This window comes from Felis catus, chromosome D3 (genome assembly GCF_018350175.1).
Source record: "Felis catus isolate Fca126 chromosome D3, F.catus_Fca126_mat1.0, whole genome shotgun sequence".
NCBI classification, from domain to species: Eukaryota; Metazoa; Chordata; class Mammalia; order Carnivora; family Felidae; genus Felis; species Felis catus.
In genome coordinates, this window is record NC_058379.1 from 25,829,854 (window position 1) to 25,857,675 (window position 27,822).

At 52.3% G+C, this 27,822-nt stretch overlaps 1 protein-coding gene across 2 annotated transcripts in view; it reads left to right on the plus strand.

Annotated features, from left to right (window-relative positions):
* Nucleotides 1-22,767, plus strand: part of TPST2 (tyrosylprotein sulfotransferase 2) — a 52,202-nt gene extending 29,435 nt beyond the window's left edge. For both annotated transcript variants that reach the window (XM_023241626.2, XM_023241625.2), the window contains 6 exons: nt 4,961-5,032; nt 8,606-9,511; nt 12,384-12,582; nt 17,447-17,497; nt 20,249-20,297; nt 22,251-22,767. In XM_023241626.2, the coding sequence (XP_023097394.1) occupies nt 8,670-9,511; nt 12,384-12,582; nt 17,447-17,497; nt 20,249-20,290 (1,134 nt within the window). In that variant the 5' untranslated portion in view covers nt 4,961-5,032; nt 8,606-8,669 and the 3' untranslated portion in view covers nt 20,291-20,297; nt 22,251-22,767. The remainder of the gene's footprint in view (nt 1-4,960; nt 5,033-8,605; nt 9,512-12,383; nt 12,583-17,446; nt 17,498-20,248; nt 20,298-22,250) is intronic.
* The last annotated feature ends 5,055 nt before the right edge of the window (nt 22,768-27,822 follow it).

Here is a 27,822-nt window from a genome sequence, read left to right on the forward strand (position 1 = left end):
CAGGACACCCAGCCGCTGAGCGGGGGAGCCGGGATGTGACCCGCGGCCTCCCCAGTTCCCATCCCCATCTTGTGCCTTAACAGAGGGCTGAACTGGGCCTCTGAGGGGGAGGCCAGACCGCACGTGGGAGCCCCGCTTTGGTCACTTTGGGTAAAAACATCCAAAGATTTGTGTTTTCCTCCTGGCTCCCCTGCTTAGCAGCTGTGTGGCCTTGGGCAGGTGACACCACCTCTCTGAGCTCCAGTAAACAGGTGGTTAATAAGGGAGGGTCAAAAGAAATAATGGGGGTGGCCAGATAGTGAGGACAAAATTCAGTAATGTGTGTAAAACCCTTAGCTTAGTACCTGGCATACAATAAGTGCTTAATAAGTAAGAGCTAATACTTTTATTTTTTAATTTTTTTTCTTTTTTTTTTTAATGTTTATTTATTTTTTAGACAGAGAGAGAGAGAGAGCACGAGTAGGGGAGAGGCAGAGAGAGGGGGAGACACAGAATCCAAAGCAGGCTCCAGGCTCCAAGCTATCCACACAGAGCCCGACGAGGGGCTCGAACTCATGAACCACCAGATCATAACCTGAGCCAAAATCAGACACTCAACTGACTGAGCCACCCAGGCACCCCAAGACCTAATGCTTTTAAAGCAGCACGCCAGCCTACCGTCTCTTCTTCCCTTTTTAAGCCCTGAGAATGCTTTCTATGCTCAAGCCTGGTCCAGAGCCCCAGAATTCATTCTGTTTCCTCTTCCTCTTGGCCCGTTGGACTCTGGCTGGCTTGTCTCAGGAGTGGGTCTCCGGAGGTCTCTGATCACCAGGGACCCTACCCCAGAGATCACCTGTCTCCTGTCTCCCCAGCTTTGCCAGGGAAGGGTTGGGGCCCGGGGTGGTGAGGTCAGCAGGGTAGGTAGTAGCCATGGTAATGGAATGTTTGGAAGCTGGTTCCCACCGGGAAAGTTTGCAGGGCCGGTGGCTGAGCCCAGGCACAGGGGTGCCAGGCACCCCTCCAAGGCCACTCTGTAAGTCCGGCGACTTGCCTCCCCGGCCTGGGGAACCTGTTGATCTGCTGAGCTTGGAGGAACCCTGCTGAGTTAGAAAGTTCAAATGAGTTCGACCCCAGATTGGTGTGGTCTCCGTGTAAATGTCCCCTCCCTCTGTGACACCATGTGGCGTATCTCCCGGTCCCTGCTGTGGGCATTTCCTTCCGAGCATGTGTCACAGGCATCATGATCCCACACACTGGTCTCCTTGCTCCCCGCCAGGATGTGAGCTCTATGTGGGCAGGGGTCTCTGTCTGCTGCCCTTGATGTGTCCCAGCATCTGATCAGTGCCTGGCAATAGTAGGCGCTCAATAAACATTTGTGGAATGAATGAATGTGGGTCTAAAGGGGTCTGGAAGACTGAACAGCCCTCTCCCTGCCCCTCCCTTCCAGCGGTCATTCAGGGAAACCCTTGGGCCAGTGCAGAGAGAGAGCAGAGTCCCTTCTGCCCTCCCCAGCTGCCACTGACCATGTGACATCGATGCCAGGGATCTAGGGACATAACCAGATTTGGAAACTGACTTTTCTTCTTACTAAACTGTGTGGTTTCTGCAAACCACTTCAACTCTCCCGAGTTTCAATCTCCTCAGCCTATCAAATGGGGATAAAAGGCCCCACCTTAGATGGTTCTCCTGCAGCTGAAATGAGAAAGCGAAAGCCAGCCTGTGAACAGCTCCACGTTCTAACTGATTTACAGCTCCCCCCACCCCTACGAGGCGAGATCCTCGTTCACACTGGCTACATTTCAAGTGTCCAGGTGCCCCCCCCCCGGGAGCCTCCTTTCAGGTATTGCTGTCATCCCCATTTTAAAGATGCAGAAACTGAGGTTCAGAGAGGGTGAGTGACTTGGCAAGGCCACACAGCCAGTAGCTGGTGGAGCCGGGATCTGAGCCCAAGCAGCCTGGCCCCCTACTATACCTGGCATATGATTAAAAACACACTAGTGGCTTTATTATTTTATTACAGAGAAAGAAAGACTGTGACAGTGTGTCTTGGGGAGAAAACTTATCACCAAGCACCACTCCTGTTGGCATTTTGAGTCGTATTTCCTTCTTGTCTTTTTTCTTCTTCTGGGGTTTGTGTTTGCCGTTCGGTTCAGCCGATTTGGCGGTTTTGCTTTTTGGCATAATTATGCACACGCCGCACCCGCGTGGGACTCTGTCATCCCTAAGCTGCAGAACCGGGGTGCCCCCTTGCCACCCCACCCTGACATTGGGCTGTTGTAAGGACGAATTGAGGTGAAGCACGGAATGCCCTCGGTTTGGTGCCTGGCGCACAGTGGTGCTTAATAAATGCTGATGTTCCTCCCAGAAGGAAAGGAGGCTTCATGTCCACACTCTCCACAACCCCCTCCCGTGTACCTCATTTTTCTTCCAAGTCAGCGCTGTCCGGTAGAACCTTCTGCAAATAAGGGGAATGTTCCAGAGCAAGGGTCCACGAACTTGTTCTATAAGCATCCACATATTAACCATTTCAGGTTTTGCTGAGTGCGTAAGGTGGTTTTTGCTGCCTCTCCTTTTCCCCGTAGCCCCTCCCCCTCCTCTTTCCCTTAAAAAAAAAAAAGTGCAAGCTATTCTTAAGGGCTGAAGGTTGGATTTGGTCCGTGGTTCACTGACCCCATCCTAGATCTGCACTGTCCAGCACAGTAGCCACTGGCCACCACACGACTGCTGGGCACTTGAAATACGGCCGGTGCACACAAGGAGCTGAATTTAACATTTTCTTTCGTTTTCCTTAATTTCCTTTTCTGAAATTTATTTATTTTATTCTTTTAATGCTTATTTTTATTTTTGAGAGAGAGAGAGAGAGAGACAGAGCAGGAGCAGGGTTAAGGGGGAGAGAGAGAGAATGAATAAATGAATCCAAGCAGGCTCCAGGCTCCGAGCCGTCAGCACAGAGCCCGACGCGGGGCCCGAACTCACGAACCGCGAGACCATGACCTGAGCCGAAGTCAGACGCTTAACCGACTGAGCCACTGAGGTGCTCCCACCACTTTTTTTTGGTTTTTTAATTGTTTTCATTTTACTTAATTTACATTTAAATGCCTTCCGAGGGGTCCGTGCCCCACACTGGACTGCAGCTGTAAATAATGGGAGTCTGGGGCAGCTCTCATCCCCGGCAGGCCTCTCTGAGCACTGTGGCATTTCAAGGGCCACCCGAGGGCACCTGGGCCCCAGCCATCTCGACTCTGGAAGAGCTTCAAGTGCCCTGTCCCTAATTGTTTTTATTTGTTCCAAGAGGCAGGTCTCTGTTTTTGGCCATCCATCCCCCAGGAGGCTCGGAGGCAGTGTGTGTGTGTGTGTGTGTGTGTGTGTGTGTGTGTGTGTGCGCGCGCGCGCGCGCGTGCGCGTGTGTGTGGCTGGTTGCTGTGGTTACATCTGGATACCCTTCTCCAGCTGTGTTTACGAGTCCTCATCAGCCCGCTTTTTCCAGGACAGGCACAAACTACAGAGGCGAGGAGTAAGTGAGGAGAAAGGGAGAGAGGACAGAGAGACGCGGTAACAGTCTACACCCAGATAATTTCCAACACGACACAGATACAGTAATAGCTAAAGGTTTTTGAGCACTCACCATAAATAGGCCATCGTGAGCTTTCAGCAGACAACAACCCATTTTACAGAACAGGAAAACTGAGGCTCCGAGGAACGGTGATTTATGGAGTCAGGGAGCCGTCCGGCTTCAGGACTGTGTTCGTAACCACTCCCGCCTCCCGGAAAGGGACCAGGAGCTCCCCGGACTCCGTGTGTAAGTCTGTGGAATAATTTCCCTCGCGAGCCTCAGTCATCCCACCGGTAACATGGGGGAAGGTGAGAATCAGACTAAAACTCCTCACCCCGCCCCCAAATGGTAAGGACACAGCATGACAAGTACACCAGGAGCCCCTTGGTTCCACATTAGCCCGGCTTCCTGCCAGACCCCATCCTATCCATGGCCCCGTTCCTTTACCACCGTAGTTAAGAGCTGGGCACCCAAGGCTCATGGATCTGGGTGGGATCCTGGTTCCCGTGGTCCCCTGGGTGAGTTGCTCTTCCTCTTGAGGTCTTTTTCCTTTCTCAAAAATTGGGATTGGGGTGCCAGGGTGGCTTAGTCAGTTAAGCGTCTGACTCTTGATTTCAGCTCAGGGCATGATCTCAAGGTTTGTGAGATCAAGCCCTGTGTTGGGCTCAGTGCTGATGTCGCAGAGCCTGCTTGGGATTCCCTCTCTCTCTCTCTCTCTCTCTCTCTCTCTCTCTCTCTGCCCCCCCCCCCCACACACACACTTGCATTCTCTCTCTCTCCAAGGAAATAAATTAAGCATTTAGAAAAATATAAAAATTAAGAGAAAATTGGGATCATCACACTCTCCTTGTAGGGGTACTAAATGATACAAGGTCCTCACATAGTAGGCATTGGGTCAGTATTAGGTAACAGTGGCAGGATGCTGTCCTACTCTGAGGGCGCCTTATTTATCATAGGCTAGGTATGTGGTGCCCTTTTGGAGTTGGGCAGTGCACAGCCTGTTCAACTGTACCCAGCAGCCCCAGATGGTGATTAGTGATATAATGGTGGTAGTTGTTGCTTATCCTTATGTTTACTTTTCCTGAAGTCCAATGTCCTTGGACCAAGAGGAAGGGAGAACCCTGGTTTGCAGACACCCGACAGCTCCCTAAGGCGGCAGCACCTGAACCCAGATTCTCAGCTCATACCTCTCTGCCTGAACAGTAAGCCAGTTCGTTCCCTGTAGGACCAGGCGAGTTCAGACTCCAGCTGTTACATCTTGGGCTCAGATGGCCTCCCCCTGCACTCCAACTTGCCCCCCAGAAAACTTCCCGCCAAATCACCGCCGGATGCCCCTGGGGAGCCTGACACCCTCCTCTGCCCCTCTGAGGGGGCCGGGCCCCCTCCGCAGCACCCACCCCTAACGCGGCATCTCCTTTGCCTCTGCAGGGGACAGCTGGCGAGCAGTCTCCGTGAGCGGCCACAAGGGCTAGAGCCCAGAGATGACAGTGCCCGGGGGAGGTAAGTACCTCCAGAAGTCCCCCTGCCCCCGCCCCGCCCTAGCCCTAGAGCTACTCCACTCCCCCGACCTCCATTGTGGGGCAGCCAGACTCCCCTGGCCGGTGTTCTCTCTGTTAGAAATGCAGCACTGGGTCCCAGCAGCATGTCGGGGACAGTCCTCTGCTATTTTTCATGTCTTAGAAAGACGATTCTCCTATAATAGGAGAAGGCCGGATCCCACAGCGGGCAGGAGATTTGGCCGGCATCGCTGAGCAGATTCGAGGCACGGCCAGAATCCAAAGCCCTGTGTCCCATCTGACTAGCGTTTCTGGTGCGCTTGCTCATCTCAGCACCTCGCACAGAGTCTCCCCGAATCTCAGAATAGCTCCCTGAGGAAGGGTTATTATTACCCTTCCCTTTCTTTGAGGGGGAAAACAGAGGCTCAGAGAGGTGAAGTCCCTTGTCTCGGTCACCAGCTGGCAAGCAGCAGAGGCAGGATTTGAACCCAGGGCTTTAAGAAGCCACGTCTGAGTCTCGTACCCGCCGTCCTCACTGCCAGGACGCTGGGACACTGCCCTTGGCGGGGTCCAGCGGGATAGTGGGGGGTAGAAGACTGGCCCGAATCCCCGGGCTGGGCGCTCTGGCCCCTGCAGAGTGGGGTCCTTGACCGTAGATGGCCAGGAAGTTGCCTTTGGTTTTGTGGGTCCCTGGCTGTCCTTTTTACCACATTGCCCTACTTTTTCTTTTCAAGGTACCCCGTAGGCTTTGCTGTCTCCTGTCTGCTTTGAGCTGTTTTCTGGCGACAGAGAGGGGCCTGTCACTGTGTCCTGTCTGAGGACAGTGAACAGCTTGCCTCAGCCTGGTCAGATGCAGGCCTGTCTCTGGCCACACGGCCCTAGGCCAGTGGCTTCTTCTGTCTGAGCTGCTGAGGGCGAGGCGTCCCTCCCCCAGGGGTGATAGAGGTGATCCCATTAAATGCTGCTAATGCATAGTAAAAGTTGTAGCCGAGCATGTGCGTCATAAATGTAAGAACCCAAAATTCGTGTGCTTTGGTTTAAACTGAACAGGAATGATCAATATTAACCAAAACTGGCGTGTTGGTAACATGTTTCTTATTCTTCCTGTCCATTCTTCTAGTCCTTTCCCCTGATATTTAGTATCCAAGTCACTTTCTGACTCCAAATATACACTAGGGAATACACACACACACACACACACACACACACACACACACACGGGCACAGACACTGTACTTACCCTTTCTGGAAACAGCTTTCCCAAAGCTTACCCCTTTTCTTCCTTTCTGTGCGTCTCCCATCACCTTCTGGTCCATTCTCTCGTTGCCCACCAAGTGTCAGGAGGAAAGGGTGATTGCTCTAATTTAAACTAAAGTGTGATGGACTGGTCCCCAGGAGCACAGACACTGACATAATAACAGAATTCTAGTCTCAAGTCGAAGAGGAGAATTTCAGTGAGCACTTGAACAAGTTGATAGGTCCTGGGAGGGATTTCCAAGTGGCTTTCTGTCCTGCCCAGCCTGCCTTCTCCCTGAAAGGAGCCCTGGCATTAGATTTCCCCATCCCCGACCCTGAATTCAGGGCACCAGTGAACCCCCGCCATTGTCAGCAGCATATGATAAGCACAGTTTCCTGGGGAGAGGGTCCCCAGCTATTTTCTGATGTCCACGGCGGCCAGTGACCCCAGGCTGAGATTCATCTTTGCTTTCTTCGTTGCTTCTAGAATCCTCTCAGCGTTTGAGGTCAGTGCACCCCACCCCTCTTTGCAGCTGAGGAAACTGTGGTTTAGATGGGGGAAGTGACTCTCCCAAAGCCACACAGCCAGGAAATGCTGAAGCTCTCGACAGCTTGGACCCCAGGGCCGAGATTGTGCATTCCCTCTGTTCTGATATTTACGTCCTGCTTGCTACAGCCCGTGGTGGGGATGCAGGCTGGGTCGGTCCTTTGGTGGTTCCGGCTGAAGCTCGCATCCATCAAGGAACCTGCCTGTGGCCTTTGCACTGGGCATTCCCTTTGCCAGAACACCCTCCTCTCTCTTTCCTACCTGGCTGTTTGAAAACCACCTGTGCACTGTTCAGAACTTGGCTGTGGGGCTGCCTCCTACAGGAAGTCTTCCCTCACCTCCTCGGGTAGAAGCTGTCACCCCCTCCTCCCAGGTGTGGGGCCACCCTCTCCCATCTGGGGATCTTTGCATTCTCTGTTCCCTCTGTCTGGATCGGTCCTCCATGCATCTTCACATGGCCAGCTTCATCCAGGACTCCGCTTGGATGCCACCTTCCCCGAGGGGCCCTCCCTGCCCTCCCTCCTCCTTCCCCTCCTCGATCCCTCTCACAGGGGAAGCCCTTTTCACTGGGTGCCTATAGCTTGTGTGCTATCGCTCCCCCGCCCAGCTGTCTTACCCACTTTCCTGTCCCCAGCACTGAGCGCGGTGCCCGGCATCTTTTTTGTACTTAATACCCATTCACCGAATGAAGACTGAGGGAGTGAGTAGTGATTCCAGAAGAAGCCCAGAACAGGACAGCATATTCCACACCATCTCCTGAAAAGCATCTCTCACCAAGGCGGTGTGGTCCTTCAGAGCAGGCATTAGAGCTGGCTGGCCCGGGCCAGAATGTTCTACTCCAGCCTGGCTGCTCCCCAGCTGGGCACCTGTGATCAGCCTCTCCGTTTCTTGGTTTCCTTCTGTTTTTTCTTATTTTAGGGGGGGGCGGGGAACACAAGGGAGCAAGGGGCAGAGAGAGAGAAGGGTGGGGTGGGGAGAGAGAGAGAATCCCCTGAGGGGCAGAGAGAAGGAGAGAGAGAGAGAGAGAGAGAAGCAGGGCTCACCCAAAGTGGGGCTCAAGCTTACCCAAAGCGGGGCGTCTGTTCACCCGAAGCAGGGCTCAAGCTTACCTGATGTGGGACTCGAACTCACGAACTGTGAGATCGTGAACTGAGCCGAAATCAGATGCTAAGGCACCCAGGCGCCCTCGGTTTCCTTCTGTTTCTACGGCCATCATGTCACAGCACTTGGAACCTTGTCCTGCTCATTCAACCAAGGCACATCCCCCAAATACTTAAGAAGCACCTGCTAGGCACCAGGCTCTGTGCTAGACTCTGGAGAGCCCGCCGTGAACAGGACACACAGAAACCTTGTCCTTGCAAAGTGGGCGTGCTGCTGAATTCGGACATCCAGGGCATTATTATTTTCCATACTTTAGTAGTCAATTGAAAAATCATTCTTACGGGGCACCTGGGCAGCTCAATCGGTTAAGCATCCAGCTTCTGCTCAGGTCATGATCTCGCGGTTGGTGAATTCGAGCCCCGCGTCGGGCTCTGCGCTGACGGCTCAGAGCCCGGAGCCTGTTTCAGATTCTGTGTCTCCCTCTCTCTCCGCCCCTCCCCCACCCACCCTCTGTCTCTGTCTCTCTCTCTCTCTCTCTCTCTCAAAAATAAATAAACGTTAAAAAAAATTTTTTTTTAAATAATTGTTATTCTCTGTCTGTCGGATGAGGAATAGGATCGCAGCGTGTTTGGCTAGGGCCGGCAGCACCCCCCCCCAGGCCTGCCTGACTCCTGCCTCCCTCTCTTTCCCCAGATGCGAGTCCCGCCCGCCCTCCGCTGACCTGGCGCTAAGGCCCACCCGCCACCCCGGGCCCAGCATGCGCCTGTCGGTGCGGAGGGCGCTGCTGGCGGCCAGCTGCGCCCTGGCCCTGGTGCTGGCGGTCCAGGTGGGGCAGCAGGTGCTGGAGTGCCGCGCGGTGCTGGGGGGCCCGCGGGGGCCCCGGCGGGCCATGCGGCCGGAGCAGGAGGACCTGGTGATGGTGGGCGCGGACCGCGTGGAGTACCGCTACGGCAAGGCCATGCCGCTCATCTTCGTGGGCGGCGTGCCCCGCAGCGGCACCACGCTGATGCGCGCCATGCTGGACGCCCACCCCGAGGTGCGCTGCGGCGAGGAGACGCGCATCATCCCCCGCGTGCTGGCCATGCGCCAGGCCTGGTCCAAGTCGGGCCGCGAGAAGCTGCGGCTGGACGAGGCGGGCGTGACGGACGAGGTGCTGGACGCCGCCATGCAGGCCTTCATCCTGGAGGTGATCGCCAAGCACGGGGAGCCGGCGCGCGTGCTGTGCAACAAGGACCCCTTCACGCTCAAGTCCTCCGTCTACCTGTCGCGCCTGTTCCCCAACTCCAAGTTCCTGCTGATGGTGCGCGACGGCCGCGCGTCGGTGCACTCCATGATCACGCGCAAGGTCACGATCGCCGGCTTCGACCTCAGCAGCTACCGCGACTGCCTCACCAAGTGGAACAAGGCCATCGAGGTGATGTACGCCCAGTGCATGGAGGTGGGCAAGGACAAGTGCCTGCCCGTGTACTACGAGCAGCTGGTGCTGCACCCCAGGCGCTCCCTCAAGCTCATCCTGGACTTCCTGGGCATTGCCTGGAGCGACGCTGTTTTGCACCATGAGGACCTCATTGGCAAGCCGGGCGGCGTGTCCCTGTCCAAGTGAGTGGAGCCCTCGCCCTGCGCCCACCGCCCCCTGGCCCGAGTCAGAGGCAGTGGGTGGGCAGAGTGCCGCTGTCTCTCTGAGCCTCAGCTTCAGCACCCGCAGAAGCGGGGCACTCGCTCTTGCCCTGTTTCTGAGCCAACCAGCAGATGCGAATGTGCTTTGCAGTAAGTCGTAGCGGGCGAAGGTTACATTCAGAACACGGATCTGGAACCAGGTTGTCTGGGTTCCGATCCCGGCTCAGCCACCGCCTGACTGTGTGCCGCTGGATGAGTGACTCAGCCTCTCTGTGCCCCCCATTTCCTTACCTGTAGCGCAGGGATCTAATCGAGCAGCCTTCTAGCTACCTGGGAGCATCAAATAGGTCAAGACACGTCAGGTGCGATTATTCCTATTATTATTGTCACCATGGTAGCATAGAGACCGCTTTTATCGGCCTGCTCATTATCCTCACCCTCATGACCACGTAATGCGTGCCTGAGGTGTAGTAAGCACTGAGTTAAGCCCCCAACACACGTTATTCCTTTAATTCCCAACCTGAGGACAGGAGAACAGCTCTTATACCCCTTTGACAGGCGGAGAAACTGAGTCGCAGCAAGACGTTACCTGAGGCCACACAGCTGGCGAAGGGTAGTGCCAGGATTTGAACCCAGGTCTGCTGGACTCCAGGGTGTGTGCTCGCAAGCTCTCCACACCCCTCCTCCTTCTCCCCTTCTGTCCCTTCCTCTCCGCCTTCCTCCTTTGGGGAGGCCGTCCCTCTCCTGAGACCCAGAGCGCTTGAACAACGCAGGATCGGAGGGTGCCGTCTGTCTGTCTCCATCCCGATCTGGCCCAAGCATCCCTGAGAGGCCAGTGAGAGAGCAGTCCTTCCCGGGACAGCACCACCTCCTTTCCCTCATGGCCGGGCCCTGTCAGACCCCATCCCCAAGAGCTCTTGAGCCCCGAGCAGAGCTGGGGACATACAGCAACTCTCCCGGCAGTGACGTGCCCACATGCCCGGTACCCCAGCCAGTCAGTGCTGGGGCTGGGATCTTTGTAAATTGGCCAAAAAATCAGATAACTTAAGGAATATATCTTTACTGTCGGAGATTGAGACGAACAAGAACCCAAAATCCCACCTTCCAGATTTTGATCTGTGACCTACTGGTCCTTTGTCAGGGGCTGTTGATAAAACCGGAGTCCTCCTGAAACAGGAACATGTTTCCCTATAACCTTTCTTCGCTTTGTGTATGGGACCACCTGCCCGCCGGGCCCCAGCATGCCACCGTGACGTCATTTTGGACGGCCGTGTAATATTCCACCCCGCGGAGCACAGCATTCTGTCTCACGCCCCATATTTTGGAACACATTGGTTCTTTTTTTTTTTAATGTTTATTTATTTTTGAGAGAAAGAGAGCGCACGCAGGGGAGGAGGGGCAGATGGAGACAGGATTTCAAGCGGGCTCCGTGCCAACAGCAGCGAGCCCGATGCAGGGGCTCCCACGAACCGTGAGATCGTGACCTGAGCCGAAGTCGGATACTTAACCGACCGAATCACTCAGGCGCCCCGGGACACGTTAGTTCTTTACTCAGATAAAGCATGTCTCCCATTCATGTTCTGGGATGCACCTGTGTCGCTTCTGTCTCATAAAATCCTGGAGGTCCAAGGGCGTGGCAGAGGCCACGCATGTAGTTGAGACCTTAGACACAGGGGGCCGAGTTGAGATTTCCCTCCTGGTCCGCATGCTCCAAACCCTTGCTCTTACCACCCATCCCCAGCCTCCCCGCTCTCCTCACTCCTGGTCCCACCTTCCTTTTGCCACATCTTTTTGGGTTTTGGTCTTCTTCCCAATTTCTCTCTTCGTTGGGATGGAAGCACCTGGAGACAGGGCCTGGATCCTGGGAGTGCCCCACCCTCCGCCGTACAAGGCCCTCGGACAGCGACCGGTAGGGTCCTTGTGATTCAGACAGTGCGAGAAGCCCGTTCTAGGGGCGAGCGAGGACGCACATCCCAGGTGGTGGTGGTTCCACGGTGACGGCAGAAGTGATAGCAACCTAAGTGGCCACCTTTAGGGGCTGGAAAAATACGCTCTGGAGGGATGCTACACAGCTGGAGAAATGGAGGAGGTGTCGGGTGCGAAATGAAGTTATCAGCTAATACAGACAGTGTATTATTGCTATTTTAAAACTGCAGACCAACCATAGGTTTTCCGTGTGTGTGTGTGTGTGTGTGTGTGTGTGTGTGTGTGTGTGAGAGAGAGAGAGAGAGAGAGAGAGAGAGAGAGAAAGCTAGTGCTTACTGAGACCCTACAGTGTGCCATAGCCCCGTCTGTCATTAACTCATTTACTCCCCAGGACAGCCCAGTGAGGTGGGCACGATCATTATTCCCATCAATAGATGAGGAAACGGAGGCTCAGAGAGGTGAAGTAACCCCCCCCCAAAGCTACGCAGCCAGTGTCGGTACAGCTGGCATTTGAACCCAGGCGGCCCGGCCCCCGAGTCTGCCCTTGGCCACTCTCCCATTGAAAGCACAGAAGACAGTATTGAGCAGGTGGACCCCCAAATGCTAAGATTAGGTTTCGGTAGGGAGCTGATAGGCTGGGAGGGGGCGGTCCGTGTTTTATAATTATTTCTCCAGAACGAAATACCCATCTTAGTCACAGAAATAAAACGTTATTTTTAAAAAGTTGGAGATATCAAGGGAGCAGGATTTTAAGTGCTCACCGCCTTCCACTGTCTTCCAGTTTCTGGCCACAGAGGCTCTTATCGTACAGAGGAGGGCTGAGGAGGGCAAGTGACTTGCCCGCAGCCTCACAGCCGAGGTGGGCACAGGTCACCCAGGTGCCATCTGGGTCTCCCTGTGCCCCCTGCGGCCTGTTTTTTCTCCCCAGGATCGAGCGATCCACAGACCAGGTCATCAAGCCCGTGAACCTTGAAGCGCTCTCCAAGTGGACCGGCCACATCCCTGGGGACGTGGTGAGGGACATGGCCCAGATCGCCCCCATGCTGGCGCGGCTCGGCTATGACCCCTACGCAAACCCACCCAACTACGGCAACCCCGACCCCATCGTGGTCAACAACACCCACCGGGTGAGTGCGTGTGCTCGCACGGAGATGTGCTCCCGGCCTGGAGCGGGGGTGGTTGTATGTGTATGACGGCCGTTTTTGCTTGGGCCACAGGGAAGCTCAAATCCAACTGCTAGCCTTTCTACCAGCAGGTCCATGTGTCCTAATTTCATCCTATTTCTCTGTTCTCTTTTACCCTCTCTCCCCCCATTTCCCTGGCTATTTGTCTGTTTAGAAAGTACTTCAAGTCTTTGTTGAGGCTGAATAGAAATAAACTCTTGGTCACTTTATTGCCCCCTTAAATTTTTTTTTAATGTTTTTATTTATTTTTGAGACAGAGAGAGAGCATGAGAGGGGGAGGGACAGAGAGAGAGGGAGACACAGAATCCGAAGCAGGCTCCAGGCTCCGAGCCGTCAGCACAGAGCCCGACGCGGGGCTCAAACTCACGGACTGTGAGATCATGACCTGAGCTGAAGTCAGATGCTTAACTGACTGAGCCACCCAGGCGCCCCTGCCCCCTTAAATTTTAATGTTGATTTCTCAGACAGATGGGAGCTTGGGGCAGTTGGAATTACTCTTTAAGCTCGCCTTGGTTAAGGTGGTCAAGGGAAATGACTTTACTAGATGTTTCTGAAGCATTAAAGTCAGGTAATCCTGGGGAAAGGAACAGTTAGCAAGTCCGTCCTTGACTGTCACAGCTTCTAGTTTACTTTGGGTGCTGTATGCTGACTTCCTTGGAGGCACGAAGTTAGGGACAGTATTTGAGCGTGGGGCCCGTGCCTGGGGACACGTGAGCTCCTAGCTCCTACGCCAGTAAGACCTGGAGTCTTTTTAATTTTTTTTTTTTAAATGTTTACTAACTTTTGAGAGAGAGCACGAGCAGAGCAGGGGAGGGACAGAGAGAGAGGGAGACAGAATCCAAAGCAGGCTCCAGTCTCTGAGCCGTTAGCACAGAGCCCGACGCGGGGCTTGAACCCACGAACCGAGAGTTCATGACCCGAGCCGAGGTCAGACGCTCAAGTGACTGAGCCACCCAGGCGCCCCAAGAGTCTTAATTCCAGCTACGCCCAGCATTTCCAAACACGTGCTGAATAGAAAACAAAACAAAAAATACCTTTAAGTTTATTTCTTTATTTTGAGAGAGAGAACCAGAGAGGGGGACAGAGGATCTGAGGCGGGGCTCTGTGCTGAGAGCAGCAAGCCCGATGCGGGGCTCGAACTCTCAAACTGCAAGGTCAGGACCTGAGCCGTAGGCAGACGCTTAACCGACTGAGTCACCCAGGGGCCCCTCACATGCTGATTTTAGGAAGTGAACACTTCTTGTGTTGAAGGGCAAAGGGAGAAAGTCCCATTTCTCCCTCTTCCCCTTTAATTGTTCAGTGACCGGAGGAGAAAGACCCCATTTGGTGCTAACAAGGCTTTCACACCTCTCTGACACATGCAGGCTCTGCCCTCGGGGAAGCGGGAAGGGTAGCGGGAAGGGTAGCGAGTCTCAGCACTTCCTCTCCCCCTTGACACCTATTGATTTTGCAAACATCTCTTTGTGGAAATACCCAGAGGTCCACTTCCATGATGCTCAGACTGCATCTGACAGTGTGACTATTCACAACCTCCATGTGGTCCATTTTTTTTTCCATTATTTTTATTCTAAGCCTTTGCTATTTATTATTCTTATGCTTTCATAAAGTACTCTTTAAGCTGTACTTAATGTGTTTCATACACTTTTCTGTACCTAGGCTATCTTATTGTGTAATGTATTGCATATATTTTCATATGATGAGAAAACAATTAGATTAAAAAGAAGAAACGGCAGCTGGGAGCGTGATCTTGAACTCCAGTATCCAGGGTGCTTCTCAGGGGCAGTAGCTGGACCAGGATGAGGACCTCATTGACAGAGGGCTCTCCTGACTCTGTGTTCTTAGCCAGGGGCCCCATGGAAACTTCTCTGAAGCCTCTTTAAAGGGTGAAGGCCCCTGGGGCGCCTGGGTGGCTCAGTCAGTTAAGCATCTGACTTCGACTGGCGGTCGTGATCTCGTGGTTTGTGGGTTCGGGCCCGGAGTCGGGCTCTGTTCTGACAGCTCGGAGCCTGGAGCCTGCTTCAGATTCCGTGTCTCCCTCTCTCTCTGCCCCTCCCCCCACCTCTCTCTCTCTCAAAAATAAGCAAACATCAAAAAAAAAAGAAAAAAAAAACATTAAAAGGCGAAGGCCCCTGATTTGTTTCAGAATGCAGGTCAGAAGCTCCCAGAATAAGGCCTGACCTTGTGTATCTTCTAAAAAATTCTGAAGAGGAAGACCAACTCTTTGAAGCTCTGTTGTTTGTTTGTTTAAAACGGAAGCTGCTCCTGGTTTTCTTCCAAAGAGGTTTCTTCCCAGGGGTTGCCAGACGCTTGTTTAGTCTTCCTGGTAGTTTTGCTGTCACTGCAAAGATACGTTCCCTCACTGAAAACTCTGTGTGTGTGTGTGTGTGTGTGTGTGTGTGTGTGTGTGTATTTCTATGCAGACACTGTGTGTTCCTGTAACAGATCCTGGGGTGCAGGACACTTGGGCACTGGAAGGACCCCAGTGCTAATGAAATTGTCTCTGCCTCCACTGTCCATTACAGCCTCTAGCTGTTAACCTTGTGTGGCCACTGAAATGTGCCTAGTGAAATCTGGTCCAAATTGAGGGTTGCTGTTAAGTGTTAAACACGTATCTGATTTTGAAGTCCAGATACGGAGAACAGTATGTGAAGTTTGTCATTAATCATTTTTATATTAATTACTTGTCGAAGAGTGAATATTTTAGATATATCAGGTTAAATAAAAGATCTAACGAAAATTAGTTCACTTATTTACTTTTTTTTTTTTTGGTCACTTTGTTTTTTTAATATATATTTTTTTAAGGTTTACTTATTTTTGAGAGAGAGAGACAGAGTGCGAGTATGGGAGGGGCCGAGAGAGAGGGAGACACAGAATCTGAAGCAGGCTCCAGGCTGTGAGCTGTCAGCACAGAGCCCTATGTGGGGCTCGAACTCATAGGCCACAAGATCATGACCTGAGCCTAAGTTGGCTGCTAACTGACTGAGCCACCCAGGCACCCCTTGGTCACTTTGTTTTTAATGTGACTACTAAAAAATTAGAAGTACATAGTTGGTTCATCCTATATTCTATTGGATGATACTGGTCTATATGATGGCTTATATATGGAGAAGTTATGGAAAGGCCTAGAATTTTCTTTGCCCTGTGTGCTGTGCCTGGAACACTCTTCCTTCAGAGCTCGGCTTGGCTGGTTTTCTTTGTCATTGAAGGTTCAGCTTAAAGGTCACTTGTTCTGAGAAGTCCTTTGTGACCATCTGTGCAAAAGAAGCCTCTTGGTTACCCCTGATCACATCCCTTTGTCTTATTTTTTTTTTACTGTACTTCTCATGGTTTGATATGTTCTTGTTTATTTGTGTTTATTACTTATGGATCATCTAGCTCCTCCTCTAGAATGGTGGCTGCAGGAGAAAAGGAATTTTAATTGTCTGGTTAATTTTGTACCTCCAGAGCTTAGAATGATGCTTAGAAATAAGAGGAGGTCAATAAATGTTTGTTGGATGGATGGATGGATGGATGGATGGATGGATGGATGGGATGGGTGGATGGATGGATGGATGGCTAGCTGGGAAGGAGGATGGATAGGTGGATGGATGGATGGGTGGGTGGATGGAAGAATGGATGGATGATGAATGGGTAGATGAGTGGCTTGATGGGTGGATGGATAGGAGAGTGGGTGGATGGGTAGATGGGTGGGTGCAAGGGTAGGTGGATGGGAGGGTGGATGGGTGGATGGATGGATGGATGGATGGATGGATGGATGGATGGATGAAAAGATAGGTGGATGGATGGGAGAGTGGATGGATGGATGGGTAGTTGAATGGGTGGATGGATGGATGGGTGGATGGATGGCTGGGAAGGAGGATGGATAGGTGGATGGATGGGTGGGTGGGTGGGTGGATGGATGGATGGATGGATGGATGATGAATGGGTAGATGAGTGGCTTGATGGGTGGATGGATAGGAGAGTGGGTGGATGGGTAGATGGGTGGGTGCAAGGGTAGGTGGATGGGAGGGTGGATGGGTGGATGGATGGATGGATGGATGGATGGATGGATGGATGGATGAAAAGATAGGTGGATGGATGGGAGAGTGGATGGATGGATGGGTAGTTGAATGGGTGGATGGATGGATGGGTGGATGGATGGCTGGGAAGGAGGATGGATAGGTGGATGGATGGATGGGTGGGTGGGTGGATGGATGGATGGATGGATGGATGGATGGATGGATGATGAATGGGTAGATGAGTGGCTTGATGGGTGGATGGATAGGAGAGTGGGTGGATGGGTAGATGGGTGGGTGCAAGGGTAGGTGGATGGGAGGGTGGATGGGTGGATGGATGGATGGATGGATGGATGGATGGATGGATGGATGAAAAGATAGGTGGATGGATGGGAGAGTGGATGGATGGGTGGATGGGTAGGTGGATGGATGGGTGAATGGAAGGATGGATGGATGAATGGATGATGAATGGGTAGATGAGTGGTTGGATGGGTGGATGGATAGGAGAGTAGGTGGATGGATGGGAGAGTGGATGGATGGTTAGATGGATGGATGGATGGATGAAAAGATAGGTGGATGGATGGGAGAATGGATGGATGGGTGGATGGGTAGGTGAATGGGTGGATGGGTGGGTGGATAGGTAGATGGATGAGTGGATAGATGGGTAGGTAGGAGGATGAATGTATATGGATGGATGTGTAGATGGATAAATAGGTGGGTGGATAAATGAGTAGATGGGAAGGTGGTGGTAACAGACTGAATTTTATTTTTGATAATTTCTATGATAGTGATACTTTGTTTCTCTTTCCTAGGTCTTGAAAGGGGACTATAAAACACCAGCCAATCTGAAAGGATATTTTCAGGTTAGAAACCCCAAGGGGAATTCTGAAATCGGTTTATTGGGCTGTCCCACCAGCTTGCGGATGCCCTCGGACACTTTGCTTCTCTAATCTGCTGATCATTTCCTCGTCAGAAAATTTGGGGTGGGGAGCCGGGCCAGGGGCCCTCCAAGTATCTGATCCAGCTAGGGTCAAATCTCAACAGCCCTTCTGCGTGAGCCCCTGGTGGGGACTTTCTGTCCAACCCTCTGTCTCTAGCCTTAAATTCAGTTTTATTTAAAGTGGCAGTTCCCACATGTGACCCAGCCCAGAATTTTCATCAGTCAGCCAAAAAATGAGACCCGTAAGGCTTACGTGGTGTGGGCGTCCCCGCGAATGTAGATGTAGAGACATCCCTGCATCCTCACGCACATCTCCATGGCCCTGCCTCCCACACATCCTGGGCATGTCCGAGGGGCACAGTCCATGGATCATGTCGGGAAGGACCGCCCCCTTCATGGATGCGATAGCTCCCATTTAAATGAAGTGGTGATACCAAGCTTAGTACTCTTAGTCTGTGTGTGTTTAATTTGGGAGAGAGAGAGCAGGCCACCCCATGCCGATCCCCAGTTTGATAATCAAAATCACAGATGCTCATGGTCCGGGGTCCCGGGCTTTTGCACACAGCTCAGTTCTTCGGGGAGGGCTCCACGCTCCCTTTCTGGGAGTCAGAGACCCCGTCGTCTTGCCGCTGTGAACAAATATTGCCAAGATTAGTCAGCGGTGATTTAGCGCTTGGTTTAACCAAAAAGATGATGTAACGAGCAGCAAACACAAGCCAAGCTGGGGGGAGGGGAATTAGTCACCGTCCGGAACGCCCTTCAGTTTTGCGGATTATCCTTTCTCGGCCCACCTGAATATTTATCTTCTGTTCCGTGCAATTCCATTGCATGGGCTGCTTGGTTGTGTGTTCTTCGTGTTTTCCCATCTTTTGGATTTTCCGTCTACTGCCCTTCCCGATGGTTACATAGTATTCTCTGGAACGCATTATGGGCCACCAATTAACTGTTGCCCTAAGGTCCTGTCCAGTTTTCGCAGAAAGGGTGGCACGTGCCCATCATCCTGATTTTGCCTCCCTCCTGCTGGAGGTGGGGCTCTCTTGGGCCATTTCCTTAGAATCCATTGTCACGGAATGTCATAGGTGGGTGCAAGGGTCCAGTTCTTTGGAAGACTCTTGAAGCATCAGGCTAAATTGTTTCACAAAAACGTTGGACTGTACCCGAACGTGTGGCCACACTCAAGATGCCTAGCTGGCTGGCCTGGGACTGTTTTCGCGCTCGCTTAGGAGCAAAATGTGAAAGCACGGCATGTGCCCTGTCATCGTGAACCTTGCCACCCAGGAGAGCTGCCCTGCAGACCACATCCGACCCCTGCTTCCCTCCCCCCATCTCCCTCCCTGGCCTCTAGAGTGCACTTGAGTTCATTCAGGGCATTGCATAAATTGGATTCAGTCTTAAACCGTTAGTAAATGGTGGCTCAACCGTTAGGTAAATGGTGGCACAAAAAAAGTCTTCCGGGTCCTCTACAGCCCTCTAAAATGATGATCCTGAACCCCAAAAGATGGAAGAATAGTAAGCAAGCAAACCAAAGCAGCTCGCACATTGCCATTGCTGCGAATACAAAAAGGGATATTCACTCGCTAGGCACCCAACACCCCCCCTGTTTGTTCTGGCTGTTCCAGCCAGGTCTTTGTGTGCCTGGCCTCACTTACATCTTTTAGATCTTGGCTTAGGGGGCGTTTTCCAACCCCAACAACCAGTTTCTGATTCTCCAGACAGGCACCAAAGTGGCTGTTAAATTCAGTTCGGTTTGCACAGTGACACCCCCACAGTTAGTGGCAGACCCCGCCGGTTCAGGGCTCGGTCCCAGGAGACCGCGCCCACTTCAGACGCCAGCCACGGCGGGGTTCCCAGGCTACCCACATTTCTGCGCAGCCACCTACCATTTGGGGGTCTCCATGACCCCCTCCTCAGATTTGGGAATTTGCTAGAACAACTCACAGGGCTGAGGAAAGCACTTCACTTCCTACATTACTGGTTTATTATAAAGGATGCGACTCAGGAACAACCACGGAAGAGCTACCCCGGGCAGGGAGCGGGGTAAGAGGTATAGCACTCCCATGCCCTCTTTGGGCTGTGTTCAGCAATCTGGAAGCTTCCTGAAGCTGTTATTTAGGGGTTTTATGGAGCTTTCGTGAAGCAGGGATGATTGATTAAATCACTGGTTATTAACTCACCCTCCAGCCCCTCTCCCCTCCCCGGAGTCATGCCTCCGTCCTTCTAGCCACCAGCCTGCATCCTGGGGGCAGAGGCCAGTCACCTCATTAGCATACAAGACAGGCTTGTTCTCACTAGGGAGAGTCTAGGGTTTTCCGAGCTGTGTGCCAGGAACCCAGGACACAGAGCACATATTTGTTTTTCAAACAGCTTTGTAGTGGCCTTTCCTGACACCCTATGGGAAGTAGCTCTAAAGTCACTCGTATAGCCCACGAGTGGGTGGATGCGACGTTATCTTGCAGATGTATTTGTTAAGGCTCTCCCTGTAGAAGAGTGGGACCAGGTCGGTCATGTTCACGGCATCCCCAGCACCTGGCCCATCTGTAGTAGTGTGCAATAAATCCCTGATGAGGGAGAGTGTGCCTGCCTCAGTGAGGCTGAGGGCTGAACCTCAGGGCAGTGAGACCCTGGCCCCCCAACCTGGCCGTGACCCCTTCCTCTGTGTGTTGTCTTCCTCCAGGTGAACCAGAACAGCACCTCCTCCCACTTAGGAAGTTCATGATTTCCAGGTAGGCCTGCAGACTTCCCGGGGGAGGGGGCTGGGGAGGAGGGCCTGCCCTTCCCAGCTCAGGAGCCCCTCCCTGAAAAGCTTGTCCTTCCAGAGCCTCCCTTGAGGGGGGGAGTGTCCATCCAGGTGGACTGACCAGGGCCCTTGTGGGGTTTCCATGGCGACGGGCCGGGGGAGCTATTTATAGAATCACAGACTAGTCACCCAGCTCTGGATCCCGTGGGGGCAGGGACCAGTGCCGAACCAACTAGGAAAAGGTTTGTCTGCCTTTGGGGAGCGGGGGTGCCAGGGACCAATGTGATGGGGGGTGGGGTGGGGATTCCAGAACAGTTTTGCACAGAACGCTGCCTGCTGATCCTGCTTCTATAAACAGTATCAGGTTGGCCCAGAGCAATTAATGTTCTAATAAAAGCTCCAAGCAAGTCTGGTCCAAGAATAACCCCCAGGGCATTGGACAGAGTGCTACTCCTGTGGGACTCATTTAACCTTCAGTATCCCTGGGAAGGCAGCGGACACAGTGGAGGAAACTAGAGCCCAGAGAGGGCTTTGACTTGCCCAAGGCCACAAAGTCACCAAACGGCAGAATCCCTCCCGAGGTCACCTTCTTCCAGAGTTCGCTTTGGGGGACCGATTTGAAGGGCATATCCATCCACCCGTATTTTGCAAAGGGGGGAGAGGCGCAGGTTCTGACCTTGGGAAGTCAAAGATTCGGGCACTCACTTCACATTGGACTTCTCACGGCCTCCGCTTCTGACGTCTGGAGAACGGGGGTTCACACGGGTCCGCCCCGCGAGGGTGGCCGAGAGGTGAAGTGAGCTGGCCCAGGTGGGCGCATGGGGAATCCAGGAAGCCTTGCCCCCTCGCTGTGCTTGTGGGCACTGGCGTTAAGCCAGTAAGTTCACTTCCTCTGCCTCTCGGGTGACCCCACAGAGAGGTCACGACCCACTTGTTCTCCGTTGCTCTAGACTATGAAGACGCTCCCTGCCTGGCGTCTGTGTTTTGGTCTCCCGATCTTATTTTTCATTTTTTAAAGTTTTTAAAATGTATTTATTTATTTTGAGTGAGAGAGAGAGAGAGAATGGGGAGGAGCAGGCAGAGAGAGAGGGAGAGAGAGAGTCCCAAGCAGGCTCCACGCTGTCAGCACAGAGCCCGACACGGGGTTCCAGCCCACGAACCGTGAGATCGTGACCTGAGCCCAAATCAAGAGTCAGACCGCGAGGACTCCTTCTCCACGTTTCTCCTCAACCCCTTCCCCTCTTGCTCCTTCCGCAAAATTCATTCATAGAATTTTGAACCTTCCTGTTGACAGAAGCCAGATATATTCCTCCCTTTGCTGTTTCAATGAGATACCACGTACAGGGTGGTTTTTTTTTTTTAGCTCATCCCTGGTGAACAGTTGGCGTTAAATGCTGATCCTTCCCTCACCTCCAAAAATCCCACTGGTGTTTTATCACGTCATTGCCACTGGTCTCTTCATAAGTAAAAAGAGATCTTTGAGGTCAGGTGGACCCAGGCTGAGATGTGGGTAAGAACCCAAGGAAAGCTTTTATTTATTTATTTATTTATTTATTTATTTATGTTTGTTTGTTTGTTTGTTTGTTTGTTTTTGAGAGAAAGAGAACAAGCAGGTAAGGGGCAGAAGGAGAAGGGGACTTCTAGAAATCCAAAGTGGGCTCCACGCCCACGACAGCAGCGAGCCCGAGGTGGGGCTCGAACCGGCACACTGTGAGATCATGACCTCAACCGCTCAACCAGGCGCCCCCTGCCCCTGCCACCCCAGGGACGCTTTTCGATTTAAATTCTCTCTGGCCGTGGGGGGCGCGTAGAGGAAACTGCACCTGTTCGTGTGTGTGAACGTGGCGAGACCATCCCCTCCCCGCTCACACGTACAAATACAAAAGGTCTGTCTCCGAATTCTTACTCGGCACCTAATGCCGTTGTATCCTCTGTCCAGATCTCTGCAGATTGTTGCCCAGAGGAGAAGACACCTTGCATTCGAGTGGAAATCGGACCTCTAATCCAAGCATATTGCTTGCTCTTAATCGCCAAAACAGGACTGCTAACGAGGAATGTATTTGCATATGTTTGCAAAAAAAGCCGAATCACCGAAAACTTAACCTGGAGACTCTCTACCTGTGGACACCCCCCCCTCCCCCCCCAGGGTGGAGAAGAACGAAGAAGAGTGTGGGAAGTAGGCTGGCTTTTGAAACTTCGGTATTTTTTATCTTGCCCCTCAAGAACTTTTTTTCAAAGAAATGGATTTGCCATTTTTCTTAATTTGCAGGACTGCCTTGGCGGCTTTGTTGGCGGGGACAAGGCCCACACCTGTGCCTCTCTCCTATTGACTTACTTTTGAATTCAAAGAATCTATTTAAGAATTTAATATATGAGGTTTTCTTTGATTCCTCCTCAGTTCTTCTCAGATTTCAGAGGAAAAAAAAAACTATTTGAATAAAGTGACCAGGGACTCATTTGTCTGTGCCTTACTTTACAGAGCGAACAGATTTTTTTGTTTTTTGTATTTTGTTGTTTTTTTTTCCCCATTTCAGATTTTGGCAGGTGGATTGATGACCGGCGAACAAGGTTCCCGTCTTGGGGGTTCAGCAAGGCACAGCTGAGCTCCTGGGTTGGGTCCCCCGAGGCCACTCAGGATCGGTGATTTGCTAGAGGGACTCCCAGATTAGCTGGGAGACCCACAGTCACAGGGTTTTTTTTTTTTTTTAATTTTTTTTTTAATGTTTATTTTATTTTTGAGACAGAGAGAGACAGAGCATGAATGGGGGAGGGTCAGAGAGAGGGAGACACAGAATCTGAAACAGGCTCCAGGCTCCGAGCTGTCAGCACAGAGCCCGATGCGGGGCTTGAACTCACGACTGCGAGATCATGACCTGAGCCGAAGTCAGCCGCTCAACCGACTGAGCCACCCAGGCGCCCCAGGGTTTTTTTTTTTTTAACATTTTTTTTCCCCTTAATGTTTATTTATTTTTGAGAGAGACAGAGACAGAGTGCGAGCAGGGGGAGGGGCAGAGAGAGACGGAGACACCGAACCCGAAGCAGGCTCCAGGCTCTGAGCTGTCGGCACGGAGCCCGACGCGGGGCTCGAACTCACGAACGGTGAGATCGTGACCTGAGCCGAAGTCGGACGCTTAACTGACTGAGCCACCCAGGCGCCCCAGTCACAGCTGATTATGGCGAAAAGATGCGGATTAAAATCTGCAAAGGAAAAAAGTAGGCAGGACAGGCACAGAGAGACCAGGAGTGAGCTTCTAGTTACACTCACCCCGTGGAGGCTTACGGACGGGGCTCAACTCTACCAGCCACAGTGTGCACATGGTGTACTAAGTATGGCCGGCCAGGAAAGCTCGCCTGAGTCGTGGTGCGCAGCATTTTTATTGGGCGTCAGCCGTAGGCATGGGGCACCCATCTGACTGACCTTAGTGACCCCGTCTCCAGCCCCTGCAGTCGTCAAATGATACAGTGTGCTCCCAGGCTCCCCCACAGATCCCATTGGGTCGTACCTGCTGTGGCCCAGAGTCCCTGCTAGGGAAAGACAACTTTTATTAGGATATTCCAAGAGCTGAGAGATAACCTCTCAAAAGCTGCTCGAGGGCCAGTCTTTTCTTCGGCATGTACAAGCCCGCTGAGTTAGGCCTTTGCTGCACGGCCCGCAGATGCTGAGGGACTGGCTGGGCCCAGAGCAGTTTCATACCTTATTAAGGGTGAAGGTATTCTATCCACACTCCCTTGCCTTCCAGGATTTGGGCAGGCAATGGCTCACTGTGGTTTGGAGCGTAGATTTTGGGGAGTCAGGCCCCCTTATGGCCTGATGAGGTTTTGGGGGTGATAGTGGGGTTTGTGGGGTCTGGAGCCGACGGCCAAGAAAGAATTCTTGGAGACGTCTTTGGTGCAAGAAGGTGATTTTTATCGAAGCACGGGGACCGGACCCGTGGGCAGGAAGGGCCGCCCCGGGACCCTGAGGAGAGACTGGTTATATACCATGGAGTTGGGGGGAACTTTCAGGGGAAGTTTCCAGAGAGATTTTCATGTGCACAGGATCCCGGAGGCCTAGCTATTGTCAAACTCGGGTGGTTTTCCCTCTAGCGAAGCTTTAGCAGTAAGACAGTAGGGAGCCTCAAATATGTGTCAATGGGCTGCAGGTTGTAAGGAAATTTAGTTCTATCTGCTGTTGCCTTCTGCCTGTGTCCCCCACATCACTGGCTGTGTGGCTTCGGCCTTCCTTTCTTCATCTACAAAATGGGGAAGTCAAAACTTCATGGGTTTCTCGGGAGAGGCCGGTGGTGGTTGTAGGCAGCGGTGGGGGGAGGGGGGCCGGGTGGTGAGCCCTTAGCGCGAGGCAACTCTTACCTCTCCCGGTCTTGGAACCATAGTAGAGGGACAGCCGATGGAGCTTTGAACCAGGGAAGCTCCCGGTCGCCGCTCCCCGGGTCGCAGGACACACCCAGCCTCGTTCATTGTCCCGGGCACCTGTCGGCTGCAAAACCAGCCGGCCCCACGCTCCGTGATTTACAGCGGCTTATTGGGACACGCTCCGTGACTTACAGCGGCTTATTGTGAAATCTGAGAGTCCCGGAAGTCAGCTGCAGTAGAGCTGGCTGCTTCCCGCAGTCGAAAGGAGGGTACCGCTGTCGGCCGAAGGCTTCTTCGTTCACGTGTCTGGTGCGTGGGCCCGGGGGGCTGGAGCGTGGAGAGGCTTTTAGGGGCTTCTCTATCGTGTAGCCTGTCCACATGGCTGGCCCGGGCTTCCTCACGGCACGGTGATCTCAGGACAACCAGGTCTCTCTCTTTCTTTCTTTCTCCCTCTATCTTTCCTTCCTTCCTTTCTTTCTCTCTCTTTCTCTTTCTTTCCTTTCTTTCTCTCTCCCCTTCTTTCCTTCCTTCCTTCCTTTCTTTCCTTTCTCTCTCTCTCTCTCTTTCCTTCTTTCCTTTCTTTATCTTTTTTTCTTTCCTTCCTTCCTTTCTTTTCTTTCTTTCTCTTTCTCTTTCCTTTTCTTTCTTTCTCTCTCCTTCCTTCTTTTTTCTTTCTTTCTTTCTTTCTTTCTTTCTTTCTTTCTTTCTTTCTAGAAACAGCATGATAGGGGGAGGGGCAGAGGGAGAGAGAGAATCCCAAGCAGGCTCTTGCACCATCAGTGCAGAGCCCCATGCGGGGCTCCAACTCACAAAACCATGAGATCATGACCTGAGCTGAAACCAAGAGTCAGATGCTTCACCAACTGAGCCACCCAGGCGCCCCAGGACACCAAGGCTTCTTATGTGGTGGCTGGCTGCCCCGATGTAGGCGTTGCAGAAAGAACAGCCAATCACTGCAGGGATGTGCCGCCCCAGGGTCACTTATGCTCCGTTTGTCATAGTCGGAGGGTTGTCCCCCATTCAAAGGAATAGAGAAATCCCTCCTCTTGGTGCTGGAGTGGCAAGGTCACCACGCAGCGAGAGATACAATTGTGGCCTCTTGGGAAAATACAGCTGGCCACCGTCCTCATCAAAACCAATGTATCAGCCTCACCTGCAGGGGCGTCAAAGAACATACGACTTCATCAGATGGTGAAATTTCTCTTTGGTAAATGTGATGTGGACAGAATGTTCCCCTTCTTCCATTAGGCTGCAGAAGAATGACATATCTTTCCTTTACTGTTTAAATCCCAGTGATTCCGGCCCCCCCCAAAGGCCTCGTCATTAAGAAACCCAGGCTTTTTGGTTTGCCCAGCTTCTGCCTTGGGAGACTGGACGATTCTTCCCACTGATGGAGCTTCTCCACGCCTCCCCGAAACCCAAATCTGGGCCTGGAACCGGGAAGACATCTCTCGCCCCCCGCCTGCATTCTCTCTTCTAAAGGAACACTTTTCAGGACAGTTAACAAAGAAAGCCCATTCCTTTGGGTGAAAGCCCTCTCAGTCCACCCCCCTTCCCCCCCCCCCCGGGGCTGGCTCTTGACCAAGCGCCCTACACCAACTTAAATCCGTCCACAAGTCCGCATTGTTCTGACGTGACCTCGTTTCCATTGTAACAGCTGGTGTTTTCCACGGGTTGCTGATGGGCTGTTTTCTTTTGAAAGAATGATAAACTCTCATGAAGTTGCGAAGGTACCGACTACTGAGGGTCCTTCGGTGGCTTCTTGGCAGGGTCCCCCCCCCCCCCACTGATGTTGACATCTTGTACCGGTGGGAGGGTACTATCAAAACCAAGAAACGAACAGTCCTATGCAGTGCTGTGAACTAGATTGCAGACCACAGACCTTGTTCCACTTCCACCATTGTGTGTGTGTGTGTGTGTGTGTGTGTGTGTGTATTTTCAGAGTTTCATTTCCTTTCAGTGGTAGAACCTTCCATATGCTCCCCCTGCTCCACACACACACACACACACACACACACACATGCACGCGCAAAATCATAGGCAAAAGCTTAATCTAAGAAATATAAAAATGGGGGCGCCTGGGTGGCTCAGTCGGTTGAGAGTCCAACCTCGGCTCAGGTCATGATCTCGTGGTTCATGAGTTCGAGCCCCACATCGGGCTCTGTGCTGGGATCCTGTCAGTGCAGAGCCCACTTTGGATCCTCTGTCTTCCTCTCCCTGCCCCTCCCTCACTTGCGCTCTCCCCCAAAATAAATATTTTTTTAAATATATATAATTTTAATGTTTATTTATTTTTGAGAGAGACAGAGACAGAATGCGAGTGGGTTGGGACAGAGAGAGAGGGAGACGAATCTGAAACAGGCTCCAGGCTCTGAGCGGTCAGCACAGAGCCCGACACGGGGCTTGAACTCACGAGCTGCAAGATCATGACCTGAGCTGAAGTCAGACGCTCAACCGACTGAGCCACCCAGGCGCCCCTAAATAAATATTTTTTAAAAAAGAAACATAAAAGTGGCTCTTCTGGTGAGAACATCAGCCCCGTCCCAAGCTCCAACCCTTCCCTCTGAGGTGCTTGCTCATAGCGAAGGTTTGCATTGATTGGCCTGGTGGTTTGATTCAAACTGGTCTTACTAGACTGTAGACTGTATGAGTGTAGGAACAAATTTGAATTTCAGGTAAAACAATAAATTGTCAGTATTTTACAGTATTTCATGGGACATACTTATACTAAAAACTTATTTGTTGTTTATGTGAAATCCAAATTCAAAACTGGGAATCCTGTATTTTTTGTTGTTAATTTATTGAGAGAGGGAGAGAGAGAGAGAGAGAGAGAGAGAGAGAGAGAGAGAGAATCCCAAGCAGGCTGCACGCTGACAGCTCGAAATCACGAAACGTGAGATCATGACCTGAGCCGAAATCGAGAGTCAGATGCTTAACCCACTGAGCCCCTCGGGGGGCCCCTTGGAATCCTGTATTTTTATTTGCTAAATCTGGCAACCCTAAGTAGGGCTGGATGTGTAACCAGCATTAGGGAAATGGCGGTGGGTGACTTCCAGCTCCGTGATAAAATATGTTGTGGCATCCACCTTGTTCTCAGTCACTCATTCTGGGGGCGTCTGGTCGCTATGTCATGAGGACACTCAGCAGCCACAGGTGGA